The sequence below is a fragment of the Pogona vitticeps genome, chromosome 10, assembly GCF_051106095.1.
Source record: "Pogona vitticeps strain Pit_001003342236 chromosome 10, PviZW2.1, whole genome shotgun sequence".
NCBI lineage: Eukaryota > Metazoa > Chordata > Lepidosauria > Squamata > Agamidae > Pogona > Pogona vitticeps.
In genome coordinates, this window is record NC_135792.1 from 3,720,001 (window position 1) to 3,743,980 (window position 23,980).

Below are 23,980 nucleotides of genomic sequence, written 5' to 3' on the forward strand. Positions count from 1 at the left end.
TAGCAATTATTGTGGAGACACTTTAATAATGCTACGCGAGCTACTAACTCTCAGGGCTGGCTTGTCTTATTTGGAAAGCTGAAACAAAAACTCTCCATGTAAGTCACCCCTGTAGTACAAAGGATATGAAACTGAGAATTCAGCTCTTTGATGAGAGTTTAAAAATTGACACTTGAACCATCCATTCCCTTCCACATTACTCTAAAGATATATTTACTCATAAGAAGACCGTATGGCCTGACAGAGGACATTCCACCATTCTGTTGTAGTTGTTCACCCAGAGGGGCAACTATAGCAAGGGAAGTCTCCGGTGCCCGATCATGGACTGCCCTTTGCTGCTCCAGTATTCTTTCAGGCAGGTAGAAAGTGAAGTTCCATTGAGCTGCCCCATCCTGGATTTTAGGCGGTGAGGTGGCAACCCCAGTTTTAATTGCCTCTACTACAATAATTAACCGCCCTGGACACTTTGCTGAAACTGCCCTGCCACCTTTCTGGCTCACCCAGTTGTCTAGATATGCATGGGTCTTCTACACCATGCAAAGCACCATGAACTTCTAAGTTCAGAGTCTGGGCCATATGCCACACCCCTTTCATCTTTGCTATATGTGACAAGCGGACCTTGGCTTTCTGTAGCCGGACTCCACTGCTGCAGCATGTCCCCCTGTACCCTGGCCAACTGCTGCTGTACCAGTTGTCTGATACCCCAATATAAATCTGGTACCACCCTGAGGCTAAGAGTTATTCAGTTGGTAAAGGTGTGCTAGTTCTGTCACAAACCTATGAAAACCAGTGTTCTCCACTAGAAAAAAAATGGCGGGCTATCGTCAATTATTCACTCCCTTAGGCAATGAGTAACTTTGGCATGTTAACATTTTCAGAAGGCCTTTTCCTACACTCCTCCAAGGTAGCCTGGAATGTCATCTTGATACATGGTTCTGGAATTTTCTGCCCCCCTCCTATTGCCCTTTGCCCTCTAGGGTGGAGGGGGCTATAGGAACAAAGCTATTTGTACCACTTTGTATCTATAGTATCTACAAAGTCATACTGATTCTGAAAATCTCTTACAGTTTGGCGTATGTAATAGTGTGCAAAACTTCCTCTCAGCAGAAGGAACTAAATAATGAGATAATCACATAGTACTCTGCTTCAAGAGGAGATAAAAACAGAACCCAATTACATAAAGTTCACTACTTAACAGTATCCTTACTCTAAGATTAGAGCTGTATACAGAGAGAAAAAGAGGATGGGATTTATTTAAAATTCTTGCAAAGAAGTGAGCAGGGGAGAGCAGCAAAAGGAAACATATTTTTGGAAAAGACACTAAATAAATGTGCTGGAGTTAACAAAATTCTTACATTATATCCTCTTGATATACTGTATAAAAGACTGTAAATCCCTAGATCAGACTTTTGAAATCCAAGAAGAAACAAACTCTGGATTTTAAGTTCTCGTGTATCCATCTACAGTAAGGTGATTTCAAATGTGTGGAGAGCCCATAAATTGAGCAGCGATACTTAGATGGTAATTTTCAGTTACTCTAATAGTTTGGTGGCAACGCATGTTTCACTTAATATTACCACCCTCAATGAAATAAATATTGATAGCAGTACAATGAAGTTATTAAATCTTGAAAGCTAACAGTCTTTCACTTTGCCAGGCAGAGATGTGGCATGTAAATCAATACTAGTGAAAAGAAACAGTTACAGGAAGATAAACCAGATCATTGTAAACACTAACATATGACAAACGGCAAGTTATTTGTTTTCACAACAATTTGCAAGCAAGCAGCCAGGAGTAACAAAGATTCTGCGGTTGCCCTTCCTGCCTGCCACAGGCCTCCACACTTTGCCTAACCAAGAAGCACTACCCAATGCCTTCAACCATGGTCTCCCAGTGCCTTGCCACCTGACCAACTACGAGATGCTCAGGAAAAGACCTTAGGCAAAGGATACTGTCTAGGCTACAGTTCCAGCTTGGAAAAAGTCTGCTAATCTTCCAGACTGAATGCTTTCAGTTAAGTTTTCAAGACATTCAGAGCACACCAGGCTTTGTAAAACCTTTGCAGCCACCTGTTGGATCGATCAGGGCAACTGGGAGGCGGCTGCTTACTCTCCTGGCTCCTTGGATCACAATTCCTGTCTTTAATCTCTGATCCCCTTGTCTGAGAACTCTAGCTGGTGGGTACCTCTGACTTTGCCCTAAACTTTGGCTCATCTTTTTTTATTCACGCCTGGTGTCTAGCTTGCTGTGGCTCCACCGATCGTCCTTCTCAAGCACCTACAAACTACAGCTGCTCTCCACAGAGCATTCCATCCCCAGGAAACATTGGAAGAGGCAATGAAGGTTTAGAAAGAGGGCTTGGTGGAGGCCTCAGCTCTGTCCAGATGATTGAAATGACAAACGGAGACAGGTATGCTCTCAGAATTCTGCCTGGAGAATTCTTGGGAAATGTTGGGATTTGGAACTGAGGGAGGGAGGGAGGAAAGGAAAGGAAAGGAAATGAAAGGAAAGGAGGGGAGGGGAGGGGAGAGGAGAGGAGAGGACAGGAGAGGAAAGGAAAGGAAAGGAAAAAATAACACATTTCTAGCTGGGAAGAACCCCTTCAGTAGGATCTCAAACATTCCCAGAGGCTCTGGGTATACCAGCATGAGAAAGACATCTCTTCCTTGATACTGTAAATTATGAAGAGCAGAAATAAAGAAGACTTTGTGAAAAGCAAACCAGGCATATTCTGCCTCAGGAGCTTGCGAGGCAGTTGTTTTTCTGGATGACTGCTCTCTCTTTCAGAAGCCAAGGGTGGTTATAGGTCATCAGTCCAGCTTCCATCCAGAAGACAGCAAAACTGAGGAGACACACATTTGTTTTGAAAAACCAAAACACTCCTGGACAACACCCTACAGGCCATGGCATTTGCTCCACTCTTCCTGCTTAGAGACAAATAGATATATTATATAGCCAACTTCTCGAATTCTGCAAGAAAGCTGTTGGACTGAAACATTGCCAAGATAATTTGCTAAACTTCATGCTCATATATGTTTTAGAGAATCTCAAAACTACTTGCAGTATATTTCACCCCTGGAATTGCTAATCAATAGTTAGCAACAGTACTGGGCAGTACACTAAGCAATAAGCATAAAGTTTTCCTCACTACAGTGAGGTTTCTTATATTTCTACTTAAATCACAAAACTGAAATTACCTTATGATTGTCTAAAGCCAGCACCAATTGTTTTAAAATTTTAGTAATTATTCCCAAATTCCCATCTAACACAATATTTTAATTTTCACCTAAACGTATTTTATGCAAATCTTTGCCCCACTTTTTTTTTGTAAAAAAATGGAAATGTACTGGTTTCAAATAGTTGTTTGTCTTTGTTGAGGGTAAGTTCTGCAGTTCCAAGATGATGATGACAATTTCAGTTCAAAAATGTCATAACAAATGGGAAAATTTGTTGTTCAGTGTTCCCTCCAATAACTTTCCCTCTTTAGGAGGTGATACCTGATCATATTAAGGGGGAAACTGTTCCAAGAGAGATAGGCCTGAGAGAATGAAGTGGAGTTATTGTGCCAGTGGACCCTACTGTTTGTAGGTACTGGGCCTTGAACTGAACCCCCCCCCCCAGCTTTATTGGATTTTTATTCAAGGAGATATGGTTTGAATGAAGAGTGGAGCTTATAAGATATTTGTTCTGGATCTCTCAGGCTGTCTGACCCACAGGAATGAGATCACTCTTGATTCATTTCCTTTTATTCTCCTGTGCTATCATCCAGTTGCAGGTTTTATTTCCCCACCCCACCTTTTCAGTTATCTTCCTTCTCCTCCTTGCCCCACGCTTGGCTGCTTGTGGAACCTCTTCAGAAATGTTCTTCCCAGCTTGTTCTGCGAAATCTTCCTGGGCTACTTCACGGAAGAGATCCAGTTCCCCGTCGTGACCCTTTCCTGCCTCCTTTGGGATTTCTCCTTATACTCTGTATCCTGCTCTGCGGAAGCTTTTGCCTGTTCTATGGACTGCATAATAGTGGCCAGGCCTGGACAGAAAAGTCAACCACGCATTTGTGGAGCCAACCTCCTGCCAAAAGAAAAGTACCCCTTCATACTTCCTGTTCTCCCAGCCTGAGATGGGAAAGAGGAACTGCTGTGGTTTGTGAATGTGCCACTCTTTGTTGTTTTGGCCCACACACTCTTGGCCCCGTAACTATTCTTGTCCTGAGTAGGAGGACTAGGGAGGAAAGAAAACAGTTGTGAGATTTTCATCTCATCATACTCCATGACTCTTAGAATTTCTGAATCTCCTATTGGCTTGACCAAGTTACATGGAAAAGAAAAGAGAAGGTATGTGGGCTGCTGCATGGCTATGATGCTTTTGTAGCTACTGCATCATCCTGCTAGAACAGCAATTCCCAACCTTGCATCTCCAAATGTTTTTTGGACTACAACTCCCAGAAATCCTGGCCAGAACAGCTAGTCATGAAGGCTTCTGGGAGTTTTAGTTCAAGAACATCTGGGAACCCAAGGCTGGGAACCAATGTGCTAGAAGCTTTGCCGGGTGGGATCACTGAAAGCTTTTAATCCATATTGTAACACTACTGTATCGGGATTTCTAACAGATGTTTCAATATGGCCGTGACCAAAAATTTATCTCCTCTGATGATTTTAACAGTGACACAGACCCTGGGTAATAATATAAGTGAAACTGTAAAAAGGTGCTTTGGGGATAAAATCCCCAGCACTTACATCTATTGTTGGTGTAAGCATGGGTCCAAGAGTTGTGAAACTCTATAGATATTCTCTAAGAGACTCCCAAGTTGGAATGCCATTTCAACAGCTGTTTCAGTTTTGAGAACCATATGGAGATATGGGGGGGGGGGGAGGGAGGGAGTGTGCAGAATCTGCAGCTCTACTCATGACATAGAATAGAAGAATCACCAGAAATGGGTGTGAGGAATAAGGCTTTGGCATTGAAAGAATGGATAACCAAACAAAATAAGAACATTATTTGCAGTGTTGCAAGACCCTTCCTGACCTGTCATGAAATACGGGTTCATAATAACAGGACTGACCCAACGGGATAATGTCTCCTATGGAAACTGTGTACAAACTGAGTGTGTGGGAGGGAAAGACTCAGCGGTTATTGTCCAAAGCTGCTGTTGCTATTGCTCTCCCTCTCTTGTAAGTAAGCTAAACCTCCAGTCTAAGATGCACAGTGTTCTCCAGTCAAGAAGGCCAGGAGGTCGGCGTGGTTTTAGACATTTTTCCCTTCCACAACCGTTTTGCACAGAACGCCAGCGTCCAAATGTGGGAATTCATATATGCAAAGCATGCATTCTACCACAGAGACTCTGCCCCTCCCAAATAACTTTGCCCTGGAAAATCTCAGAGATGATGGCAGCAGCCACCTTCCCTCCATGTGTGCCAGCTTCAAGGAAATTACGCATTAAATGTAGAATGTGCATGGTCTGCAAATTGGATGGCAAACCCTAGCATATCCAGTTAAGGAACGTTGAGTTATGGATCAAGATCTCTAAGTGCTCCACGTATGTTGAATCCAGTCTCGTGGGGTACACAGAGGGTGCTGTGAGACCACAGCTGCTCTCATGCCCTCCAAATAGCACACAATCCGCATCCACAAGAGTTGCAGTGCAACATAAACAAACACAAATGGGCAATGAAGTTAATCACCAAGCTTCCTGACCTCACTACTTTTCCTTTTTAACTCATGCCTGCCCTTCTCAGTGGCAAGGCAACCCACTTCAAGACACTCTGATTTAGCATACAAGAACCTTTGGAAGTCACGTTTTCCAGGAGTCAGCAGCGGCAAATAGCATTAAAGCAGAATAAAAATTTTCATGTCCCGACATTCATGCAAAATAACTTTTTGGCATAAAACACAATGTTTAGCAAGCCAAAAAGAACTATCAAGATCACAATTCATGTCCTTTATGAGTGTGCTGATTTTAATATTTTAAAAAATCTCAAGTTTTTGCAATAGCTCATAATGCCAGCTGACAAATTCCACAAACTGAACCACAATGATAACAACAACAACAACAACAACAACAACAACAACAACAACAACAACAACAACAAAAAGAAAGAGAGGGGGGAAAATGAGACATGACTCTGCAAGCTGAGTCCAAATTAAACTTGCTTTTTGAAAGAGGAAGAGTTTAGCTCTTCGCTTTTTAATAAGAAAGGTTAGGTTCTGACTACAGTACATTTTCAAATGCTTTCCTGTGAACATATGGACGTACCATCCAGAGAAACCTGAAAGGCTCCTCCTAACAGTTTGGCAAAAAAAGCAAATGGGCAGGGACAGACACTTCCCATCCATGTTGTCTAAATTCTCATGAGACAAAACATAGACAAAATATATTCATTGTTGCAGTTGTCAAACAGGGCCTTAGTATATGAATTTCAACCATTTTAAACCTCCATTTTAAAAACCATGTGAACAGCCCCTTGCTAAGAAGGGAATTTATTTTATTTAATTATTTAAAATATTTTACCCCGCCTTTCTCCTTGAAAAGGATCCAAGGTGGCTAACAACACTGAAAGACAATGTTAAGTTGAAAACCCTGAGGATACAACAGCGGTTAACATCATCAAAGGACAGTATTTAAAGATAAGAACAACGAGTACAAAGAGGCATCTCACATAATTAAAAAGCAATATTAAAACTAAGAACAATAAATATATAAATATTAAAAAGAAACAGGAACAGGGAATGTTTGGCCCTCCAAAGAATCCCATACCATGTTGTCTGGCACTAATGCAAGTTGGGAGCCCAGCAACACGGAGAGAAGCAGAGATTCCTCGTTTCAGATCTAAGCATGATTGGTTGTAGAGTTGGAAACCTTGGTTATGAATATAACACCCTTGCTAAACCCCTTCCTCAAACTAAATCTTCCCCAGAAAACCCACTGTTATCCTCATCCGGAAAACTCAAGGCGAGGGAATAAAGTACCTTTTTTTTAAATGTTTGCAATCCTTTCCTGTGGGGATAACAGCAGTATCATGGGAGGAAATGCCATTTGGGGAAATGTCGTTGGGGGGAAGAGTTTCCCTGCCAGTTGCATCAGTGATAATCACACACCAAGACGTCTGCTATTCTCTTCAAATTCAAATCCTTCCACATAGTTTAAAGTTGGAACAAAAACATGGATCTCTGGCCATGGCTCTCCATCTACGAGATATTTAGGGATAGCGGAGCAAAGAAGACGAAGACAATCTATGACCGAATGAAGAGGAAGTCCAAGCCCTTGCTTGGTTTCAATATCATTGCAAAACTTCAAAAGTTATATTTTTAAAATGCTCATGCCCTATAAACTTCAAGAATTATATGACCTACTTGGTGTGACGGGGCCAGGAAAAGGCACGTGGAATATGTGCCAAGAGCTGCTTCTTTGGAATTCATGAAATGGAACCTGGATGGGGAAAAGGTCTAAGGCAGAACTGGAAAAGAAATCTAGACAGCTGTTTTAGTCATTTCAGCTAGGAACTTTGAATTTAAAAAAAAAACAGGGGGGAGCAAAGGATAAAATAATGACAGGATTTGTAACTGGGGTGGGAACACGATCCATGGGAGAAATATTACAAGATGCTCAGATTATGGGAAAGGAACAGGAGGTAAAATGCTGAACTGTAAAGGTGGCAGTGAGTAGACATTAACAGGCATCTGCCAGTTGAGAGTGGCATGTTCTTATGGGACAAAACAGCTAAGTACATGCCTCTCAACTAAGAGGATAAGCAGTAAACCTCTGCATGAAGACAGATGCAATACTTCGGAAGATAAAAATCACTACTTTCACTCTGAACAGTTACCTACTCCACTGTGAGGAAGGGAATGGTTTGCCATGTTTAAAGCAGAAAAGAGTTATTAGCCATTCTGGCTCACCCACAGTGACGCCATTGATAAAACCATTACATCAAAAAAAAAATTCACCTTATCTTGAAATTGCCTTTATTTTAATTAATAAGGCAATAAATGAATACAAAGATTAGTGTAATGCTTTTTAACATAAAAACAGGCAGTCATCCAGAGTGGCTTCAGGAGTTAACTTCGAGGCAAAATCCGGAGCTGGAGTCCCGAAGGCAGCATGTGTCATTCTGCCAACTCCTGCGGCATTGCTGGAACCAGTTGTATTGGCTCTTGCCTTTCCATTGGATCATTTCAGCAATGTGGAGAGGGGGGATCTGCTGCTTGGGTAACAGCCTATCCTCCATATTACCTTACCCGGGCTTCATGCTCTGGAGAGGACACTCCTCGATTCAGAGCATGCTACCATAGTCTCTTGAGACTGAAGGATGCCTATGTAAAAATCCGGAGTGAAGCGTAGATGATGGGTTAGGGTGATACCCAAGCCAGTGTTCATTTCACTAGCATGCCATATGTCGGAAACGAAAAAAAGAAAAAGAAAAAACAGGAGACTGATTCAACCCTGCAAGTTAAAAGGCAAAGATGGAAGCAATATACCGTATTTTTCTGTGTATAAGACGCCCCCATGTATAAGACCCCCTCCCACTTTTCTAATCCAAAATTAAGAAATCTAAGTAGGGCTTAGCAAGTGTAAGGGAAATGGATCAAAGCACTTCAGGATCACTTTGATCCCTGCTTTCCCCTCCACTTATTTTTGTTCTCTCCTCAGCTTACTTCGGTGTATAAGACGACCCTCCATTTTTAGTCTAAAAATGTTAGACAAAAGTATAGTCTTATACACGGAAAAATGTGGTATGTTTCTGTGAACTTTCTCTCAACATTGCATCTATTTTCATGCTTATGCCAGCTCAGACTCTGCGTCCATCTAGCCCTGTATTATCTGTTCTGTCCTGCAACAGTTTTCCAGGGTCTCCTGCAAAGGTCTTTACTCTCAGTGCAACCTGCAATCTTTTCCACTGGTGACCCAGAAACTTGCAGGATGCAAAGCATATCCTCTGCTGCCAGCCAGAGTAGATAACATAGAGGACTAAAGGAGATTAACACAGAGGGGATATCTTGAACCTTCTGAAGCATGCCGTTCAGACTCATCTTTCTTATATCAGAGGAAGAGGAAGGCCAAGCAGGACTTTTTCTCTCCTCTGCCATGCCCAGATTTAAAAAGGATCACCACATTGTCAGCCTCCCTCTAGTTATCACACTCATTATACACTTCAATGATCTATGCACCTCTTGGGAGTGTCCAGTGGCTCCCAAGTGTTGTTGGGCCATTCCCAACCAGCATGGCCTATAGTCATATATGAGGTGTTCCAACAATAATTAAGGACCCAAGGATGGGAACCATTACCCTGGAGAAAAGAATGAGAGGGGCCGAGACTGGGGCTGTGTAGGAGGGCAGCTAAGCTGATAGGCACAGCTTGGATTCCCAAACATGGGAGAAACAACTTTGGCTTCCTGTCACCATTATGCGTCTTACCCATGCCTCTGTCTCCTCTATAAAAGGAAAATGGTTGCCATTTACCAGTTTGCAGTAGAGGGAATGAAAATAAGCTGGGGCACCTTTGCTATTAGCAACCTCTTCCATCAGCTCTTACCAAACATCAGGATGCAGTAGAGGGCAACAGAGGAAAGAAAATGAAGAGGAAATCACTTGTCTGGGTCAGCTGAGAGCCAGGTACGTTTTGCCACCTGTTCCCATTGAACATGCTCCAACTGTACTCATCATTTTAAAAAAAGTATAACAAAGAACTAGTGCAGAAATGAGAAACATGTGGGGCCCCCCAGCTGTTTCGTTGAAATTACAGACGGCCGTTTAAGCAGAAAAGCTAAAAATAAAATAAAATCAGGAGAGCTATTTACAAGGCTTAGAGGAAGCCCTAAATTTCACCAACCACATAAAACATCCTGGCCGGTGCCATTTGTAGACTGTAAATGGGGGCTGTTGATTGAATGCTCCGTATAGTCACGGAAAGTAAATGTGTATGAGAGAGCGAGACAGAGAAGAATCTCTAGCTCCAGTCCAGAATGATGCATTCCAAGAACAGTTTTACAACACAATCTGCTCTTTCTGTATACACAGCATGTTGATGCTGGCTATGCTGTTGCCTACACCGGTTCTGCTCCAGTCTCCGTCCGATAAAAAGACCGGCAAAGACCAGCGTGCATTGAAATACCCTCCTACACATCTGGGGCATGCAGTCAGAGACAGCATTCCCTGTTCTGGAAAAAAAAATCCTGCCATCTGGACATGCCCCGGGTTATTCAGACTTGGGGGACATCTGAAGAAATGTGATTGGTAGCCGCCCCGGAACTGGCTATGTGAAGAAGACCAAGCTGTGCTGGCACACTTCCCCCAAGCCAGCTGGCACCGGAGGGAGGCTGCATTCTGGCTTGCCCGAGCCTGAAGCTCAGTGAGAGACACATGCCAGCTGTGTTTGCAAACAAGCCAAGTTTAATGAGGCTCCAACAAGAGCATTCAAATGGCGTACTGCAAAAATATCCATGCTTTCTGCTCTCACTAGCCAAAACGACGGAGGGCGCTGGGTGTTTTAACCCATTTTCAGTATTTTTTTAAAAATTGCATCACACTTCAGAATTAATATATTTGAGAGCAGGGCAAACAAAAAAAAATGAGCTTTTTGATTTCTTTGGAGAGTTGTTAGGCTCACATGATCAATATCCAATGATCAATATCATTAAATGAACAGACTACAATCTTTTTTTTATCGACTGAAAGAATAACTCTCTGATCATGGCCAGTTAGATGCTTTAGAAAGTTCATGAGTAGAACATGGAGATTAAAATTCCACAAAAAGAAATTCCATCCAGTGGATGTAATTACATCTCAAATCAGGGTGAGCAGTTAGAAACCCAACTCGACGCTTGTCAGGATACCACCAAACTATCAGAAAAAATCCAGAGAATTTAAGTCCTTTAGAAGAGTGGTCTCCAACTTTGGACTTACAGATGTTCTTGAACTGCAACTCCCAGAAGCCTTCACCACCACCTCTAATGGCCAGGATTTCTGGGAGTTGAAGTCCAAGAACATCTGGAGGCCCAAGGTTGGGGACCACTGCTTTAGAACTCTTTCTCAAGTGGGCCATTAACAAAATGAAGAACTCTGAAAGACTTACAAGCTTATTTTCCTTTCCTTTCTATATTCTGACAAAATAATATGTATATTATCCAACTTTGCTTTTTGTTTTTTTGAAGTCAATTAATGTATTTGCATTTCTCAGGATCATACAAGAACAGAAACAAAGTTGCTTTGAGTTGTTTATTTCTGAAATTTGATAGCTCACCATTTTAAAAGGTGTGTATAAAACTATCAATTTTAGGAAGAAATTTGGGGAAAACAATAACATAAATTAAATCAGTATATTCATGCTTTCAAATAATAATCTCTAAATACATACAGGATAGCATACATTGTACAGCAACCCTCCAAAAAAAAACCCTAAGCTGTTAAAATGCCCTGCCATACATTCATGCAATAATAATGATAATCATAACCTTAGAAGTGCACCAGGTGCCATTTATGTACATTCCATGATAAAGATATAGCTACAAATGTACACAATGAGGACACTTATTGTGTACATTTAGATCAATTTCAGAAAACCTGCACTAATTTCTGAAAACGTTCCTGGACTTAGCAACAAAAAAGCATAAAATACAACAATCCCTTGACATTTACACACCATCTTTTCAGGAGTCCATCAGGTGATGGCACTTCTGTTGTTTCCATAAAAAAGTGGAAATAAAACGCTAAAAACAGATTCCCTTTCCATTAAGAGCACCAAGACCAATGGAGTGTCATCACCAAGCACAACAGCCTCTTTCCTGGAATCCCATTAACTCTCTCCTATCAAATCAAGGCGTTCCTGTTACATATTTGGAAGACTGGATTGGTCAGAATGGGACAAAGACCTTACCTTGGCAAGCTCCCTATACAGGACAAACAGATCAAACACACAAATGCCTTTAGCCATATTGGGATAGTCACACAATGAGGTTGATACAAGCACACACTACTCGAAACAGAGCTCTTGTTGCAACTGAAAGACTAGCAGTTTTTATTTGGCATAGGCCTTTCTGGATTACTGTTAGTCTATAAAGTATAGTGTTTGCGGCAACAGAGTAACACAGTTGTAACACCCTGGAAATACCACACTAGTTTATTAGAAGCTCGAGGGATGTATATACTATTCTTCCCCATCACATGTGTCTACTGAACTTGTTAAGGAGGCAAGATCAAACCAGTGGCCATACCAACTGTGACTCCACATGCTGGACACTAGAGGCAGGCTTGTACACACAATAGTTTCTTCCCATTCTTTGGATGCCCATATAGGAACAGGATGGACACCTGTGTAGGGCCCCCTGCGTGCATTTTTCAAAGACGCCTCCCCAAATTTTGGGATGGAATTAATTAACTTATTATGTTGTAAAATGCAATATGTTTCTTACTCGCTACACAAAAAAATTAGAGAGGAATGTTTTATTTTATCTTATTGAAAAAGCACAAAACTCAGGTTAATAGAAGAGAATTTGATTCTGTCAAATAAAACAGCACACACACACACACACTTCTCAGCCAAAGAAAAATAAAAGAGAGGCAGCAGGTCATTCCAGCTACAGCTGTATAAACTAAGGGTCCAATCCACCGGGAACTTCATCCTGAGAGTCTCACAGGAACACAGATTTGCTTCAGTGTGCCTTACGCCAGGCAGGATCCCAGTGGTATAGCGCAAACAAAGGAAGTCTTACTTCACACAACACGTAACTGAGTTATGGCCAATGGCTTTAAGTAGCTTCCACACGATCAGAAACTTAATGGAAGCCCCACCTCTCTTTGGCAATGGGGAAGATGCCAAGTTTACATCACCTCTTAGCCCTGAAGCTGACTGGCTCTCTCTTTCTGTGCTTGACACACATTACAGGATGGTTGTGACAAAAAGGGCATGAAGCTAATATTGTGAATACCTCACTGGAAGCTCCTTGAAAGAAAGGAAGAATAAAAATGCAGTAAAAGAAATGAACAAATCTAGCATTTCTATTGCAGAACCAGGTAGACTGCTACAAGCTGTTCAGTTTAATTCCTATGTCAGATTCCCGGGCTAAATCCAGCTAGATGTCCCAGCTAACTAAACCCCATTCAAACAGTGGGATTTATGTAAGTGCTGACTCTCTCCATTCAGTGGGTCTGCTCCAATGGTCACATTTAGGCCCCCAGATTTATAGCGTCCCATACATATACTGATTGTTGTGTGAACATCCTGTACATACGGTTGCAAGGCAGTTACCATTTTTAAGGGGCACACATGGAAACATTTAAAAATGTGTGAACACACACACGTTCCACATAAAAAGCACATTTACGATGCTCAGGCAGTTCAGCATTTTGCAATTAATAACTGCAGGAGCTTTTTAGCTATTATCCACTGTTTAGAAGCAACAGCTCTCTCCAATTTCTACCATCAGCTCGGCTTCTGTTTGAAACAGACAACCTGTAAAGATCTCAACAACAGAAGAGGACCTCATGAAATGCTCAGGGACCTAAGTTGTAACCTCATAACATCCAGTTCATTGATGTGCTAATGTGCTACAGATACTCCATCTTCAAGCTGAGAAACTGGAGAAGCAGAAATTTACGAGTAGCCACCCTGTCCCAGTGGGTGGAAAAATAGGTGTGGATGGAAAAGGCCAAAGAAATCCGATCTGCAACTGAGAGCACACTCTTTCTTCAGCGATTTAAGAAATAAAAGACATAACGCTTGTTCCCACCTGCTTTGGGGCAGGATAAAAAACTGGTTTTTGATTTAAAAAAAAAATCAAAGGCTTGCTAAAGCCATGCAATATAATCCTGTATCAAAAGTACCCACAGAATTACATACTGTGTATGCACAAAGTAACATTAGCAGAAACTGGCAAAAGGAATACTATTGTTATTGAGCAGACAATTTAGAAAATTTCTGCTTTATATAGATCATTTTAAGTACTATTCAATTTTTTTTAAGGATGGGAAAGGGAATACCTTTACTTCAGTATGGTAACACACTAAATCAGTACTAACACAAATGGAGGAAACCATCATTTGCCATCAAAGGAAGATTGACCACCTCATTCTACCACAAACAGTGAATCTCTCAATAAAATGGAATAAAGATTAATCCTGATTGGTATCATCAGAAGCCCGCCCTATACCACTATAGTGGCACCTAGTGACACACTGCAAACATTATACAATATTATAATGTCAACCATGAGACAACTATGAAGAAGCAAACATGTTCAGGTTAAAAAGTCAATTTTCCTACTCCTTCAATTATTTAATCCACTAACATACCACAAGCTACTGACAAAAATATACTAGGGCTTCTATACTAGCAAAAATTTTGCTAACATTTATGAACTTAATAGCCTAAGTGCAAACTCTAGAACGTCATAATCATATCTTGCCACTATGCATCCAATATTTTGCCTTGTAATGAGACAGCTATTATATTTAGTTAGTTAAGGGCATCAGAATTTGAGGAGAACTAATTTAAGATGAAGAGATGTGTCAATTTTTTCCACAGATTTTTCATCCTGAAAGCAAGGGCATCAACAAATTTGAAGTGATTAGACTAAAATGGGTTCTAACTTCATCCTATAGCAAAGCAACTACTTTCAACATGGATTTTAACTTTCACATACTATAATGAATTTCTAAGGGATTGCACTCAAATAAATGGCATATTCTTTGGAGTTACTGCATACAATAACTCTTGCATTGCTCCAGAAATTCCATGTTGTTATAAACGTCAGTATCCCTAAGGAAGTAATTAGAGTTATACTACATTAGCTGCAATAGCACTATTATCAACCCAAATAAATACCTTTATTGATTTGGAACCAAACTGAGACACAATGGTTTCAAAAAGAGGGACAAAATTCTAAGTCACCCAGGTAATTCAGACACTAAACATTATTAATTTAAGTCAGACAAGGTCCTACAAATAAGACAGCAGTGTCACAAAATTGGAGAAAAGCAGTGGATGCAACAGTCCTTTAGATGCTTCAAAGGTACCCTCAGAATTGTTTCTCATTTCTACTCTGAGCACTTGAGACTGGTTGGCACAATGACCTGGCTGACAAGTCTCATGCTGTGGGAGAAGAGCACTGGCATGCAGGCCACAGACACATAAATGCTTCATAAAAGTAAAGGTTCCCCTTGACAATTAAGTCTAGTTGTGCCTGACTCTAGGGGCCGGTGCTCATCTCCGTTTCTTAGCTGAAGAGCTGGTGTTTGTCTGTAGAAACTTTTCATGGTTCATGTGGCTGGTATGACTAGACACGGAACGCTATTACCTTCCCACTAAGGCGGTACCTATTCATCTACTCATGTTTGCATGCTTTCAAACTGCTAAGTTGGCAGGAGCTGGGACAATCAATGGGAGCTCACTCCGTCGCATAGTTTTGAACTGCTGGCCTCTTGATCAAGAGCCCAGTGGCTCAGCAGTCTAACCTACAGAGCCACCCACATCCCAAATGTTCCGCACATAAAGCCATATTCAGGCATGCCAAACTCATTCCTTCCCCTTCTGAGAGGGCAGGAACTAGGGTCTTCCTTCATACAGTTGACTTATATTTGCGTCATATGTTCTTTCATGCTGTGGTATTGACCGGCTAATTAATATACATTTTTGCCTCATTTTAAAAAAAAGAGGTTTTCTTCAAGTCACTTGACAGACTAGACAAACATACACAGCAACAGGTAAGAACCTCTCCAGACTGTTTTTTTAAAAAGGCTTAAAATGTTAAACGCCTGGAACAAGGATTTCTTAGTGGTGGCCTTACATGCATGGGATTCACATACATTTCTAAGGCTCCATCATTGTCAGGTCATTATTTAAGTTAAGGGGGTTCATAATGGAGTGTTATGCACTGGATTTCCTCGTGCAATGTCTTAGGCCAATGAGCATATGGGCCAATCTTTGGTACTTATCTAAGCCATTGGTTCCCAGTCTATACTAATCCCGGTGTTATGGACTGCAATTCCCAGATGCCTTCACCACCAACTGTGTGGGAGCTGCAGTCTAAGAACACCTGGGTTACGCAAAGTAGGGAACCATTGATCTAAGCAAACAATCTGGACTTCTTGGTGTTTGAAATAAAGGCTGATGGGAACAAATTCCAGAGGGCTGCAGTTTGCTTGCCCCTCTTTTAAATGGATTTTCAATGCTAAAAGATCCAGCTTTGCCACCGACGATCCTAGACGGAAATAGCATACTCGCAGAGCGTATTGTCTGGAATTTGAAATGTAGCAGCAGCACAAAAATAGCTGGGGCTCTGGTATCTCACAGAAACGTACACTCTTAAAATTATCATTAATTAAGCCATAGCTTGTCAGACCATTTCCTAATATATTTGCAGGAGGAAAGACTGTACCTGCTTTTTAAAGATGTTTAACTTCTTTCAACAAAGAGTAACATGTGCACAGAGAAGTGAGCCAGCATGCTAAAACACTGAAGTCTTCTGAACTGTAACATGCACAAAGGTTTCCTACTGCAACTGGCTATCTCTGCTTACCAATCAGCAAGGTGAGATGCTTCCAAGTGTTCTCAAACTATGCATCACCTAATCAAGGATGAGGGAACCAGCAGCTACATGCCTGCCAGCAGGAACAGAATCTACTTTACAGCTGCTAAGAGAAGCTGTCTATTGTCAAACACCTTTAGAATATGAGACTATTGGAGTATGTCCAAGTTTCTCCTTTCACCACCCTTCCACCCGCCCCTGCGCATGTGGTCAAGTTAGGACCTCAAGCAATCTCTGGTTGTTATCTGCCATCAAAGTCACCTCCAACATATTGCAACTCCATGAATGAGTGAACTCTAAAATGTCCCACCCTCAACAGCCCTACACAGATCTTGTGAACTCAAGCCTGAGGTTTCCCCTTTGGGGAGTCAATACATCTTATATTTGGTCTTCCTCATTTCCTGCTGCTTTCAACATTTCCTAATATTATTGTCTTTCCCAGAGAATCCTGCCTTCTCATGATGTGCCCAAAAAAGGACAGCCTCTGTTTCATCTTTTTTTGCCTCCAGAGATATTTCAGGCTGAATTTCATCCATGGTCCACCTGTTCATCTTTTTGGAGGTCCAGGGAAATATTTCACCAACATATTTGAAACAAACCAATTTTTTCCCCTTTCAGCTTTCTTTCCTGTCCAGCTTTCACACCTGTACATGGTAATAAGGAACGCGAAAGTGTGGATGATCTTAGTCTTGGTCTCCAGTGACACATCCTTACCTTTCATTATCTTTTCTAATTCCTTCACTGCTGCCCTTCCATGTCTCAGTCTTATTCTGATTTCTTGGATGTAGTCTTCATTTAGATCAGTGACTGAACCAAGGTATACAAAATCCTACACTATTTCAGTTTCTTCATTGTCGACATTAAAGTTGTGTAGTTCTTCTGGAGTCATGATTTTTGTCTTTTTAACATTCAACTATTCAACTTTGGCAATTTGTTCTTTCTCTTTCACTAAAGGTCATTTCAAGTCATTGCTGCTTTCTGCCAGTAAAATGGTGTCATCTTGCATATCTTACATTATTGATGTTTCTTCCACCAGTCTTCACTTCTCCTTCATCTAAATCTAGTCTGGCTTTCTGTATAATATGTTTTCCATACAAATTCAGCAAAACAATCAATGGAATAAGTCTGTGGCTTGTTCCAGGGGGAAAAGGGGGGAAAGGAAGAAATGAGGCACTCCCTTGCTACAGATGGGCTCCATATCCTGGCATCCTTTACAAGCAAAGTACAAGCAGGAATAGTAGTAATAATAATCGTATGCTGTCAAGTTAATTCCAACTTATGGCAACCCTTTTTGGGGTTTTCCAGGTAGAAATACTCAGAAGTGGTTTACCATCCCCTTCTTCTGGATACCCTGGGAGATTGTACAAGCTTGCAAAAAGCCACCCAGGCTGGCCCTTCTCCCAAGAGACCAAGTGCAGAATCAAACTCTCAATCTCTGGCTCTGCGACCCAATTCTTAAACCACAGAGCTATCCAGCCAGCCTATGTACAAGAATGGAATAGGAAACAATAGTCAAGACAAAGCCGGTTATTCTGGAGGACAATGCAAGGCAGGTCCTCCAAGTCACAAAATCTCAGGAAAAACAAAAATATAATACACACGTAAGCAGGATGCTGTTCTATTGAGGATGTGTCCACATGTGTGCACATCTGTGTATCTGTAAATATTAGTATAGCATAAAGCAGAACAGAATATGAGTGGGAAACTGGTGGCCCTCCAGAGGTTGTTGATTCATCAGTCCCTGCCATCCTGGGGAATGGTAGGGATGACAGATTGTAGTTCAACATCTGGAGTGTCACAGGTCCTCCAGTCCAGCCCAGCCTAACCTAGAACATTTTTTTTTATTTTCTATCTTAATTTTTGATCCAGAAAAAAAAAATCCAATGCTGGTTATATAAGGCACATACATCCCAAGACAGACATTTCCCCCTTCTGATATGCAACCCATTCTTATTAGATTATTACATGCGAAGATGTTATATCTGATCCATTTAAAGAGAACAGGAACACTGAGGATGAAAGATAAGTGATCTGCCAAAGGTAGATAATAAATCTAAAGCAAAAAATGATCAATCTGACACATTAGTTCCATAACAGTAATCTGTCTGAATAAAGACTGAAGAATTCTATTTTATTTTTCATACAGCATATGATGTGCACATCTGTCTGTCTGTCTGTCTCTCTGTCTGTGTGTGTGTGTGTGTGTGTGTGTGTGTGTGTGTGTGTGTGCAATAAACCAATAAAAATCTTTTGTCATGAGGACAAACTTGTGTGAGCATCAGGTTCATACCTTCTTCCATCCTCATGGTCCTCCGGTGTGGCTGAAAAGAAGGTTTTGTTTCCATTTCAGGTTAATTACACGTTACTATGATATCTGAACTTGGACACATTATTATGTGTTTTTTTTTCAAAGATAGCTTCAAACCTTCGACCACAAAGCTGACTTGTTTCAGCCAACCACGGTTGTGATAAACTGTGGTTTAGGATCTAATTCCTAAGGTGGCACCACAAAAACTGAAGGGGAGAGAATGTGCCCAAAGAGTTATTGCATTGGCCTCTGACAACTGACTGCCAGGCAGCCTGTGTGCCAAGAAATAATAAGAATAAGGTGATGTTTCCCTTTCCTGGAGCAGTGTTACAGCAGATGCAAAAGGTTCTGGACATCCTGATCACCTTTTTGACAGCACTATGGCACTCAGCAGTAGCCTCTGGATACTCTGTTTTACATTTCCAGAGGAGTGTCCCAACCCAACATTTCCCGGCATTTGAAACTAAAATGCCCAGTGTTTTTCTCCTTTTTTCCAGACCTGAATACCTATTCCCAGCAACCTCTACAAGAAAATATAATTGCATTCACCTGCGTAGCTCAAAACACTTTGGATCTACCCCCCGCCCCAGCATTCTGAACACTTCGAGTAATTTCACTGAATTAAAATGGAATTCTGTGAAGGGAGAGAAGAAAGGTGGGGAGAGTTTCACTGGGAAACTGTCTGAAAGTTTTATTGCTTATAAAAAGATAAAACAACACTGAGGTGTCTTTTTTTAAAGTAATCTAACATAATTACTGTCAGAATTGCAACTGAAAAAGCAAAGTTGCTTTTTATTTTAATTTTATTAGAGAGACGTGAACAAAGGCTACCCAAGGCACCACAATAAAATTGCATTAACTGTAAAATTACATTATTAATTCTTTAATCTCACTTGAGGCCTCAAGCTGTTGCTATGTCCAATTACCCAGCTAACCACCTGTCAGAATTGTAAAGCTAGTTTAACATTACCTCCAGGACAGTTGGTCGCCCTGTGTTCGGTCAGGTCTGCCAGCGAATCGAAGTCCTGCTGACAGTTATCGCAGGTGTAAATTGACTCGTCCTCCATGTCTTCATCATCCTCATTGCGCTCTTCCTGACTTGTAATGCTGTTCCTCTCTTCCAAAGCCCGGCTCTCCCTGGTATCATTCTCCAGTTCTCCGCCCAGGCCCCCTGCCAACGAGAACAGAGCCCACTGAAAGTTTGAATAGGAATAAGTTTTTAAAAGCAAAGGACTTTCACAGGTTGAGATACCTTCATTATTATTTTACCCACATCTTCTGGTTATTTCCAACATTTCTCATGTTTAGATTGAACCTTACCAAAATTTACTGATTAGCCATTCATTTTAATTTTTTTTTAAATCCTGTTTTCCTTCTACTAGGGGACGTCAAGAGTATCTAACAACATTCTGAAGCAAATAATAAGACCAATATCAAACGTCCTAATAAAATATAACAAACAAACAAAACCTAGTACTGTACACAGGACAGATTATTGGTTGAGCTTCTCCCAAAGGGCTCTTGAAAGAGAATGACAGTAACAAAGTAGTGAGGAATCTGTGGTCATCCAGATGTTAATGGACTCCAGTTCCCATTATTCTCAGACAGCCTAGCCAATGGTTAGGATCATGGGAACTGTAGCCCAGCCTGATCTGTAGCCCAGGGAGTACATTTCAGTCCATTTCCACCACAGCCCAAACAACCCCTAAGAAAACATTCAAAGTGTGATTGATATTTCACACTTTGAACATCTGTAAAAATGTTTAGAACATTAAAATCAAGTACAGTGGTGCCTCGCACAACGAGTGCCTCACACAACGATGAATTCACACAACGATGCCTTTTTCTGTTAAATTTGCTGCCTCACACAGCGATGTTTCCTATGGGGGATTTTCACACAACGATCTCCCTTTTCGCTCCTGTAAAAGTGTCTTAAGATGTTTGGACGCTGTTTTAAATGTTTGCAATGGTTAGTCCACCTCCTGAAACCTATGCAAACTGATTTTGGTGTTGTTCTGACACTTCCTTAATTTATGACGATTTTTTGTTTTTTCTCCATAGGAAACCATTGGACGGTCTGTCTAATGGTTTCCAATGGAAAAAAGAAAAAATCATCATAAATCAACGAAGTGTCAGAACAGCACCAAAATCAGTTTGCATAGGTTTCAGGAGGTGGACTAACCATTGCAAACATTTAAAACAGCGTCCAAACATCTTAAGACACTTTTACAGGAGCGAAAAGGGAGGTCGGGAAAAGGCTCTTTGATCTCCCTTTGCCTTTTAAAGTTCTTCCCGACCTCCCTTTTCGCTCCTGTAAAAATGTCTTACAATGTTTGGACGCTGTTTTAAATGATTGCAATGGTTAGTCCACCTCCTGAAACCTATGCAAACTGATTTTGGTGCTGTTCTGACACTTCGTTGATTTATGATGATTTTTTCTTTTTTCCATTGGAAACCATTAGACAGACCGTCCAATGGTTTCCTATGGAGAAAAAACAAAAAATCGTCATAAATTAAGGAAGTGTCAGAACAACACCAAAATCAGTTTGCATAGGTTTCAGGAGGTGGACTAACCATTGCAATCATTTAAAACAGCGTCCAAACATTGTAAGACACTTTTACAGGAGCGAAAAAGGACTTCGCAAAGGCATTGAAATGTACTGAGTCGGCTTCAATACATTCCAATATAGGAAACATTGTTTCACTCAACGATGTTTCCTATGGGGATTTTCACTGAACGATGGCAATCCGTTCCAATTAGAACGGATTAACCGGTTTTCAATGCATTCCTATGTGAAATGGTGTTTCACAGAACGATGTTTCACACAACGTTGATTTTTTTGGAACCAATTAACATCGTTGTGTGAGGCACCACTGTACATCCATGAGTTAAGCCACACATAATTTTTGTAACATTAAAAATGTGTATATAAGTAACATTTCCTATATACTCCAGCAACAGCCAATAATCTTGATGGTTGGTTGTTGTAGGTTTTTCGGGCTGTTTGGCCACGTTCTGGAAGTTTTTCTTCCTAACGTTTTGCCAGTCTCTGTGGCTGGTATCTTCAGAGGACAGGAGTTAGAACTCTGTGTTCTGATAGTGCTCATATGCTCACTTGGTACAGCACCCACAAAAAACCAGTACAGAATTACTAGCTTGAAGGTCCTGCATGTTCTGCGTTAAGGGACTCCACCAAAGACTTGGAGCCCTGCATTCATGTCATTTCACGCTGTGAAATCCATAAGCAAATGAACCATAGAAAGCCTTATATTTGTCTTTCTATCTGTCCCTCAGCTATTGTAGGTTACCTAAGTAAAGGTTTTTATATCATTCAGACCCAGACCCATGGATAATTTAAACATAGTTCACATCATTGCTTGTCTGAAACCAGCTTTTTTGAAGCCACCCATACCATGTGTTAATCATAGTCAAACTGGATATCATAACAAACTGTAGCTAAAGAAACAAAAACTGAAGCAAAAGCTTACAAACTCCTCCAGAATCTGGCAATAAATGTAAGTGACTGAACGGTGGTTTAGCATGACATGCAAGTATGGCCCTTAGTCTCACAAAACAAATTCTCAGCTCTCCATAAAATCAATACAAATGGCCCTCAAATTAATGTTTGAGACTCTTTCTCCCCCCCCCCCCAAGTATTAATGTGGATATTAGCTGTTTCATTTTACAATTCCTTTGAAGGAAAACAATAACATTTGAATCAATTTCTCCCATGTCTTAGACAAGGGAGACAACGATGCCAGCCAGCACTGATAAATACAAACACAACCAAGAAATACAGTTTATTTCATGAGAACTTCAACTCCAGTGTTGCATCTGTTGGTGGGGTCAGTTCAACGTAAGTCACTGAAAACCAAAATTTCATGCATTCGCTGCATTGAGCAATCCAGCATAAATCTGCTACTAGAAAAACATTATGTGGTTTTCTGGGGAGTAATCACAGCATGCCATACCCTTTGGACAGAAATAGAAATATTAAAAATCAATGCATAAGCTTTTAGTGTATCATAAGATCTCTCAATGTTTAAATCAACAGCACATTTTCACATGCAGCAACTGTCACAGCATACCAGCACATTAGCTACAGAAGCCTATTAACATCTCTAAACATTGAGCTTTGTGCTAGTCATAAGGTTGGAAAGAAAAGCTGTTTCCTAGGTAAACATCTGTCATCTGAATTGGGGATGATTCAAATAAAGAATAATTTTCTTCTTTTCTCTTACAACTTATTCATTTCATTTTAGAAAAAATAGACTCTTCAGGTAGAAAGCAAGCTGCAGAGCTAGACCTACATTATAATAATCAGCCACATTTAGGACTGTGCTTTCCTCCAATGACTGCATTCCAATTATCACTTTCCATTTTATTATATTTAATGGATGCACCTTTTGAGCATTCTCACATTCCAGTCACAAATCATCAACATTAATGCCAATTCAATCTCTTCAAAGCCTGCAAGCTCTCCAGAGCTGATAGTTAATAAATCAGGATGCCAACCCACCAGTTTTATAACACTGAAACCTATAAAAAGAGTCCAAGTATATAAATTTAATTTAAAGAATTACCATCCAATTCAACACAGAAAGCATATGGACAACCATCCCTGAAACCTAATGTTGGGAAAGTCCTGGATTAAAAAGTTTGGACAAAATCCATTCAAGGGGCCTATTTTTATTATTCATTTTTAGAGCAGCTTTAGCACTCAAGAGTATTTTGCAATTCTTACTTAAGCACCCCTCCGAGACAGCTCAACGATATTTTCCATTTTGAAGTTACACTGCAAGCCAATTCAAAACATCCTCAGCCACCAAATGCAGACATCTACTCATGTTCCTATACAGTGACGGCTGCAGTTCCAAGCTATGGGGCTGTGACACATCAAGACCCTTCTTTATGTCACCATCTAGATCTCAATGCAGAAACACTGGCACCATTTTGGACTTCAGCAACCACTCGGCATGTTCGGCATCAGGAGCTGGAGATTTGTAAACTGAAACAGCTACAGTGCTAAAGCTTCTCTGGTCTGATCTAGATCCACCAGCACAGAGCTTTCCAACTGAGAGCCCCCAGATGTTCTTGGATTACAACTCCCAGAAATTGTGGCCAACACAGCCACTGGTGAAGGCTCCTGGGAGTTT

At 40.9% G+C, this 23,980-nt stretch overlaps 1 protein-coding gene across 5 annotated transcripts in view; it reads right to left on the minus strand.

Moving 5' to 3' along the window:
* The window catches only part of ZNF423 (zinc finger protein 423), a 251,573-nt gene that overhangs the window by 156,052 nt on the left and 71,541 nt on the right, over positions 1-23,980 (minus strand). For all 5 annotated transcript variants that reach the window (XM_072980849.2, XM_078380450.1, XM_072980852.2 and 2 more), the window contains one exon: positions 19,794-19,994. In XM_072980849.2, the coding sequence (XP_072836950.2) occupies positions 19,794-19,994 (201 nt within the window). The remainder of the gene's footprint in view (positions 1-19,793; positions 19,995-23,980) is intronic.